The sequence below is a fragment of the Ischnura elegans genome, chromosome 8 (genome assembly GCF_921293095.1).
Source record: "Ischnura elegans chromosome 8, ioIscEleg1.1, whole genome shotgun sequence".
Lineage (NCBI taxonomy): Eukaryota > Metazoa > Arthropoda > Insecta > Odonata > Coenagrionidae > Ischnura > Ischnura elegans.
The window spans coordinates 51951521-51960806 of NC_060253.1; the positions used below are offsets into that span (position 1 = coordinate 51951521).

The 9286-nt window shown below is 35.6% G+C and overlaps 1 protein-coding gene across 1 annotated transcript; it reads left to right on the plus strand.

Moving 5' to 3' along the window:
• Positions 1 to 18: 18 nt before the first annotated feature.
• On the plus strand, positions 19 to 9130 carry LOC124163242 (androgen-induced gene 1 protein-like). Its single transcript, XM_046539999.1, has 5 exons — positions 19 to 310; positions 394 to 531; positions 3499 to 3716; positions 5368 to 5519; positions 6039 to 9130. The coding sequence occupies exons 1-5, from the start codon at positions 110 to 112 to the stop codon at positions 6248 to 6250; spliced, it is 921 nt and encodes a 306-aa protein (XP_046395955.1). The 5' UTR covers positions 19 to 109; the 3' UTR covers positions 6251 to 9130.
• Positions 9131 to 9286: the final 156 nt, after the last annotated feature.

The following is a 9286-nucleotide window of genomic DNA, read 5'->3' on the forward strand; positions in this document are numbered from 1 at the left end:
AAACAAAACACAGCGAAAACTCGTTGGCACCCGTTGGCTGAAGCGGCATAGCATTTCCGTGTGTAGACGTCTGAGATTTTCTTCACGGCTGGACTTAGCTACTTCGACAATGAAAAACAAATCTGGAGGAAATCAAGGGCAGAATACTAGGATTAAAAACGTCTTAAGATGTTTAATCCATACTGTCGGGGTCACTCAGTTCGCGTACGCGTTGTATTTTGATTATAAGCATGTAGTTATACCATCGGAGATAAGCCCCTTGTTTAAAGTATTTGGTGGAAAATTGAAATTCTTAACTATATGGAATGTGGTGAGTTTAATTTTCTAGTATATGGTAATCTAAATGTATAGTTTCATGTAATAGTAACCATCGGGTGATTATGTTTCTTTCAGATACTACAAACGTTGTATTTCGCCATAAGTTTGCTAAATGATATATTTGGTTCTAATGAGACCAATCCCAAGAAGAAGCCAGTTATTAGAGTTTTGAAAGACTATTTGTTGGCCTCGGTTGCTTTTCCCGTGTCTATGGTAAGATTTTATTCTTATTTTATCTTATGAACTTTAATTTCATTTACCATCACTTTCACAACTTTCTAAAACCCATTTGGCTATAAGAGGCTATTTTAAGACGCTCCACTATGTCTGGTGTACGTGGCTGGAAAAAGTTCCACGTTTTGCGGAATTCGACCCAGCGACTCTATTAGGCTGATAGGCTAATTAATGCCGGGGCATTTATTTTTTTAACCTCTCATGAACTCAAAGAGTATTCTATATTAGTATTATATTTTTGTAATTGTAAAATTGATTGTCACATTTTCCAACCAGTGTGGACGAATTTAATATTTTGGGCCAATGGATTTAATCCCACTATTTTATCCTTGGCTAGGCCGTGTCTTCTTAATAAATTAATCGCAGTCATTTGCATGGCTGTTACCTATCATTGCTGTGTCCGTGTGAAAGAGTGGGTACTCATGTCTAGTTCATGTAGAAGCAATCACATTCCAGTCGGTTGGGTTGTAAATATAATTTATTTGCAATGTATAGTTATGATTTAAAGTTTCGTGGAAAATAACTTTCATGAATGCGTTTCTCGTTATTTAGATGCAAGTATTAGTAACTAATACAGGAAAAAAGATGATTTGTCCTTTCTTTGCATTTGGATAAGAGTAAACTGTGGAAGTAGTCATGTTCATCAAAGTTTTGCCAGCATGTAATATTTTACTTATTGCCATTGTGGTCAATTTTCTAGTTTTATCGTTCACTGCAATCATAAGGTTGCTCTAAAGGTTTAGCCAGAATTGAAGAAAGTTTCATTTCTGTTGATTTGGTTGTTTGGAGTGAGGGAGTATGTATTTAGTAAGGGATAATTTGGCTGGGCCATCGTCCTCATAACTTCTGGTTCTCAAAACAAATGCGATTACGTGTCAGATTTGAATTATTAACAGTTGAATTCTTATATGACCCAGTAACCAAATCGCTTTTCTGAAATTTATTGGTTACAGGTGTTGGTTAAATGTTGTGATGTGAATAATGTAATCAATCCTATTATAAATATAGTTTACTCTCCAAAATATTGGAATAAATCAGGGGTTACTGATCTTCACGTTTTCACTGAGATAAGTCTGAGTTACTAAATTTGTCGGAAATAGATTTAAAATTTTGCTTTGTTCCCTTACGTAGTAATATGTCACAATCTCACATGTAGTCATTTTTTGGATTATTCATAAAATTGTTTGCAATCCTTATTGTGCTTGCAGGCTACATGGGTTTAAATTTCCATAGGATAGGATTGATAATATACTAGGACAAAATCCTAGTATAGTATCAAATACCTCTTTTTCATTTAACTGTTCATTGGTCACATTCAGGCAACACAAGCCAGTGTAAATTGGCTGAAGACTTAATGCTTGGTTACTGGTCAGTCAGCATGTTCTGAATTTTGCACCATTGTTATAGGACAGGCAAGCTTAGGAGTGAGCGGTCAGTCAGGCTGGTCACTCAGCGTTGTAGTGGACTGAAAGGGACCATTGCATGGTCCATTTATCAGTTACTTGGTTAGCCCATACAGTCTTTTTCCTACTCTTGTCCCAGAATATAACACATGCCAATCAGATTGGAAACATCAAATCTAAAGAAATGGATATGGTTTAGCATTGAAATAGAGGTCAAAGCTACTTGGAAAAGACCGTTCACTCATTAAGCGATTCAACCCAAAGGGTGGTTTGAATAGGTGAGGGGAGAGCTCACCCCAGACTAAGCCACAGGCATGTGAATTTCAAACGTTCAGGGTAGGAGAGCCGGTTCCTTTTCGTGAGCCATTTTGCACTTTCAGGATTTTTGTTTGCGGTGTCCTAAGCCTACACCATGGATTTTAACCTGAGACTCCGCAGTTATCCATTTCAGCTTTCCTTTCTTTGAATAATTGGGACAATACTGTCTTTTCGACTTATATTTTTTTAGAATTTTCTATTAGTTTATATTTTACCTCACTAATCCTTACTGGCCTCGGTGGTGGCAGGATAACGTCCTTGCCTGCCAAACAAGAGGTCTCAAGTTCGAGTCCCGCCTGGGTAGGTTTCCCCTGTCCAGGGCATGGTTGTACGTGTACGTTTACTTGTTAAATTTGTTGATTACCCTGATGTAAAATGGCCAATATGAGCTGTATTCGGTGGTTTGAGAATAAAATAAAATATATGTCATCCTCTCATATTTAATTGGCATTCATTTTGCTATTTCTACTGTAACTGTCCATGTAATGCAGTTGGTGCATCTAATCCTCTCCCATCCATTTTCTTCATTACATCTCACCATTGCTTCTTGGATGTTCCTATTTTCCTTCTGCATTCAGGGATCCATTTTAATAAATTTAAGAGTTCAAGTAACGAAAAGTGGAGATGCATGACAGTTATAATAATGGTGATGGTAATAATTTACTGAAACCTATGTAAAAACCTATTTTTGTGATGGATCCATTTTAAAGCAGCTGGTGAAATCTAAGCTCTAGTATCTTTTCATTTCCAATCTTTTGAATACATCCTGAACTATTGATTCATTACTGATCATGCAGAGTTTTAAAATTGCTCTAATTTAATATGGAGTATATATAATAGAGATGACTATATTATGCATTATTTTCAATGCTACCATGTTCTTATTCCACAATTTCTAACGTACATGATATAAGAATTGGATTCTGACTCATGAGATTTCACTCATTTTAAAGCTAACCTCTAGTTTATGCTCTATATATATATATTATATATATATATATATATTTATTTAGGATGTGTGAATGTTTTAGGTTCTTCATAAACTATTAAACCTCCTTTTCTGTTATGACGTATGAGTACTGACGTTTGTAAAATTCTATACCATTCCATTCTTGCAATAATACGACTGGGTAAAAATTCATGGTGAAATTGATAGTATTTTACTGAAACTGATGTCTTCATGAGTGCTCTAAGATTTGATTTGCTGTATGTCTTTCATTTTCAGTTTGTATGCCTTTCGTTCTGGGGCATATGGATGGTGGATCGAGAGTTGGTATTCCCAAGAGCATTGGATCCATATTTCCCTACTTGGTTGAATCATGTCATGCACACAAACATTTTGGTGTTCTCTGCTCTTGATATGTTCTTTTGCTTCCGTCAGTATCCCACCCGTGCTAAAGGTATCACGGGATTGTTGTTTTTCATGGCTGGATACCTTGTATGGTTAGTATCCATTTTGTAGAATATATGTCCTTTATCATTGGATGATTGGCTTTTTTCATGGTAAGGTGTTCATTAGTTTATGCATTGTCAAATTTACATCTATTATGTATATATCGGTGGTGTATTATTCTTGTGCATGAAGAGCCAGGATGTCAACTGATCAGTGGTTCAAGAATATAGTAGATGCCTCTCTGAGAAAATACTAATGATGATCTTTTGAAAGAGGCTCTTTTTGAAATTACTGCCTGAAAAATATTTCCCGAATTTAACATTTTTGAGAGGTGTTGAAATCATATGAAGCACTGAGCTCATCCTGGTATCAAGCAAACTTACCCTGGTTAAAAAAGCTAATGTTCCTCAAATTATTACTTTGGTGGACTTATGATTTGCCTAATGCCATCATAAGGTGTCACTTCATGGATTGATTCAATTTGTGGTGGCTTTCAAGTTGAATTCTTTTGAAGGTTAATTTCTAAATTCTACTTACTCATGGATGGTTAAGAAAATTGTTATGAATATAAGCCTATTACCAAAGCAAACATCAATACAGTCAGGCTATTCTTCTTTTTCCCTTTTAAAAGTGCAGTTACACCATTAAATTATATCTAATGAAATGAATGCCACGAGAGTAGAAGATTTTGGCATTTTTCATGTCATACCTTGTTGAAACTTACTTAAGCTCCATAATTTAACTCCCTATGTCCATTTCTCTTGTTTTAAAATAAAAATAATTACTTCTAGTGTAGTCTAACTTCAGCGTACTTGCATTATACATACTTTTAGAAGGGAAATACGGGGTTTGTCCAACAGTAATGCGTCACTTTTTTTCTCACGTGATTGTGTACGGTAGACTGACTGGAATGGCTTGGGTAGGTGGTGTGAAGTGTGCACAAGGTGAATTTACGAACTTCTGCTGTGCGACCTAGCTGTGGTAAAAATTGTTCCATCTCTTGATCTTGAGATTTTGGCGAAGATTGCCTCTCCGGATCCCAGTCAAACCAGTGGCACAAGTTTTTCCTGGAGGGCCAAGATTATGTTGCTAACAAAGCTTGCTCAAAATGCCTGTCAATGTTCTGGGGCGAGGACAGTGCCAAAAGCATCCTGCTCATTGCCTTTTTTGACTCTGCACCATTGATAATTGTATACTGGAGTGAACGGAAATGCTCAGTTTTACTAGTCAGTGCTCATGAGATCGAATGACAGAGTAGCTTCCGTCTGACCCAAATCATGCTTTTATGGAAACTCCAACATGACAATCGCTGGAACACACTGCCTTTGTTGTCACCCACTGTCTGACTCCATCGACATCATCAAGGCTACCTAGACAAGGCTTCTTAAGCGTATTCCTACCAATGAGTTCCGGGGTACCCTGCAGGTGTAGAAGAACTGCTGGCACACTCACTGCTGAAGGAAATTATTTTGAAGAAGTTTTGGTGGTTGTACGAGATCAATAATTTAAAAGAATTAAATGCATTACTTATGGGACAAATCCTTAATTCATTCGCACCAGTAGAATCGATCATTTTGTTTCTTTAGTCCTTATGATGATTATAACTAAATTCATCCCTAATGAGGAATTTTTATTGAGTGCATGGTGTTGCCTGTCCATTATTTGTTATCTATTCATTAATATCAGCATTGTTCATTACAGGACTTTCGTAATCTTCTACAAGAGTGGAATGTGGGTATATCCAATTCTTAATGTTCTCTCTTGGGAACAACGTGGACTATTCTTTGCAATGTCTCTTGTGATAGTTGTTGGCCTCTATTTTGTTGGAGAGTTCCTGAACAGCATTATTTGGAGTAAGTATTTTTGATTGAGGTTGTCAAATTATCACCAGTCCAATAATGATGACACTTAATCCTTCCAAGTGATGAATCAAATCTTAAAAATTGCATAGGTCATACAAATCCTTCAATAGTATTTTAAAATTAATTATTATTACTTTCATATTTTGGTACTGGAATGATGATGGAAAAACGGCTGAATGGGTTTTATTCTAGATTTTTCCCAAATAATTAAATCCAAAGTTGAAAGCTTGAGCATGGTGGAAGGACTCCTTATTAGCAATGATAAAACTTCATGACTTCCACAAATCATTTTAAAAATTGGTAGACAGTTATGTATTTATGTACTTGATAATGGCTTGATTGCTGAAACCAGTGGTAATTTTCAAAATGAATTGTGGAAGTCGGGAAGTTTTATCATTGCTAATATTTTCCTAAATAAGTGGCGACCCCTGCTGTCTAGAGACCCAAATAACCAGATCTACTGTACTTTTCCCCATCTAAACCTGCTATTCCCCTTTTTTCCTCTGGCAGAATCAGAGCTGAAACAGTTTGAGCACTCTGGTAAGCAGCAGAAGAAGGGTGGCTGGAAAGAGAAGGGTGACTGGCATGCAAACAAGAAGGGAAAGAAAGATAATTCTGGCCCTGACGAGGCCTCTGTGAGAAACAAGCGGGATGAGCAGCCAAGGCAGGGAAGCAAGGGCGGAAAACTGACCAAGAGGAAGGACTCCGACCGGGACAAATGAGGGCGGGCCAAATCTGGCAGCAAGAAAGGCAGCTAGAAAACAAAATGCAAAATAATGCAGCAGTGGCAAGGGGTGGTGATTTGAAGCACTATATGTCAGCGTTGAAGAATCAACCAAAGTTTAGGATGGGAGTGGCTGCTGAACCTAAGTAAAACGGAAATGCCCATTTTTGATGTAAGGTTAGAGTGGATAGAAAAAAATAGTGGAATTGGCCTGGTAAATAATGGTTAATGTGGAAAAGGATGTGGCTATGATAAGTTAATTGTAATGATTGGTATTGTATGGGGTCCTGTGTTCATTTTTGTTTTATTTTGTGTTGGATATGTGGGAGATTAGGATTTAGGGCGTACTTAAAAGGTGCAATTATTTGGAAATGTGGTTGTTCTTTTTCTATTGGCATTTTCGAATGGTAGCTTGTGGAAATTGACAAGTAGTATGTAGAAGCTTCTCACAGTCACTGAAGTTCTTTTAGGTCATTAGCATGGAAAATCAGCCCATTCAAAATGGGTTTGTTTTGTCACTGAAAAATGTGTACTTGATACCAACCTTAATGTTCAAGAGGCCTTAGTTCATTGGAAATGCTCGCATTAAGTTTTTGGATGCCTGCATTCTTGATGATTAAGGCCTTATAACTGTCAAGGATGATGGATTGAATTAGGCTATTAGCCCCTTGTAAGGAATATTGTAAGAAGGTTTTAAGGGTTTGGAGCTATTGTCTCACTTATGGACTCTTCTGTTTATAGTGATATTGAGCTACACAAACTGGGAGTCTATTACAAGAAGAAGAACCGTTGCATCTTACAGTGATTTTTCAGGGAGCAATAAATTATGGAAATATAGGGTATATTTGTGTTAGAAGGATCAACATTGGCTTAAAAATTTTCCCTGACTAATGTGTTTTATATCCAGTTTTGGCTATCAAATATTGTGGATTGTGTGAATAATGTATGTGTAAGGTTGTTAGGATTATTAGTAATGACGTTTGTTGCCATGACCTAGCTATGATTTTTTTGAGCATTTAGATGAATTTATTGCATTTCACATTGCTTTTATTGTAATATTTGTGCATATTAAAGCAGTCCTACTGATAATCATGGGAATGGCCAAAACTTGCCTGTGAAAGGTTTTAATATGACTCACTGATAGTAGAATTTTGTAAAACTCCATGAGCATTCCTTTACATTTGAAATTTCTTCTATGGTGGTTTTAGTAATCCCCATAAAGAATGTTATGTAGAAATTAGTCTGTGATTGTTATATAAATTGTATTGAGGTTGATTTTAAGAACACCAGTTGAAGAAATATGATTATTTTATGGTTCATAGAGGTAGTGTTTTAGATATACATATGTAGGAAGTTAAAGTATTATCAGCTCTACCGTAATCGATAGTAAAACTGACTTCCATTCCTGATGATTGATTTATTGGAACTAAAGACATGTTGTATTTAAATTGAAATAGGAACTAAAATCTCACTAACTTCACTTTTACTATTATGGAAATTCTCAGTCTGTCTTGAGTGATCCTGTTTTGTCTTCATTTAATATGCATATTCTGTAATAATTCAGTGGGTGAAAAGTGAATTAGTTCCATTGGTTTGTTGGATCACAGTAAAAAATGGAGTTTAAATGTATGCCATTTTGGCTAGTTATATTAATCCAAGTGTTACGGCATGTCTTATTTTTGAAAGTCACCATTTATATTGAAAGCTAAGACTGCACCTCCTTCCGGTATTTTAAATGTTTATAAAATTCTGTTAAAATATCACATAGGCCAGAAATATTATTATTCAAAATTACATTCGGTTTGTGAGTGCTATGATGTCGTTTTCAAATGGAGCAGCTACTGCATTAAACTTTCCAAACTGATTGTGATAAGAGGTGGTAATTTCTAAATATGTTAAAAGGGTGGTTGAATATTTGATCTTTCATTGGATGTAGGTTGCTATGCAATTCTGGGGCTCTAGTCTTACATTTAGTTATGGAGGAGTATTTATAAAGGCATTTCATTAAAATATAATTGTATGAGCTATAATTATCAGTATTGAAATATTTATTTCCATAGAATTTCGGTATCTTATTTACATTAAGAGGTAAGGTTTTTCGGTTGCAAAAATTGAAGTTTTGTGGTAGTTTAAAGTGTACTTTAGCTTAGTGAAGTGAATTACTCAGGTCATCAAGCTTTTCTATAGATCTCGTTAGATTGCTCACATTCCTAGAAAACATTTTAAGTAATGTTAACCATAATAAAAAGAATATTTGTACAAAATTCTTCTCTGTCAGCCCGATGTACCATCTGAAGTACATATTCCAGTTATTTTCCTCAGAAGATCTTTTGAGGGTCTGCCGTCTAGTATTTGTATATTGATTTTTTCTATTTTTACCAGCAAGTTTTTGAGAAGTAGCACTTTCAAAATAATTTCCTTGTATTTGCAATAACCATTAGTACAATCTGTGCACCTTTGTATTTTGGGGTTAAGTTCGAATGTTTCTAAATGTGCCATATTTGTTGATTGTTAGCTGTTCCTTTTTCTGTTGTGATAGTCTTCGTATCACTTTGTTTTTATTTTGCTGGTCCTTTGAAACTGTGGGAAGGGCATGATACATAATTTTGCTTACTGATTAAATACACTGCGAAGTAAACACCATAATCCATGACCTGTTGAAGAAAACATACTTCTCATTGGTGGGTGCTTTGACTACATTACTTGTATCTATCATGTTCATCTTCCACAGTGGTTGCTGAGTAAAATTGAGGTATTGGCATGTTTTTCCTTACCCTTAGAGTAAAAGTGTCCTTGTGTTTTCTGTAAAGGGTGTTTAAAAGTGAATGGAAAGGGTAAATGAGGTATTAGATTGTTTCCTAATAAACAATTGAAATTATATGTGTATCAGTTATTTAATGGCCTCCTTCTTCTTGACTAGCATGAAAATTCATGGAAGAAATGCAACCAAAACTTTCTTGAAGAATTTCCAGAATATTTGGACCTGTTAAAGTGGAACTTAAACATACCAATGAAACCAAATTTTCTTTTTAGA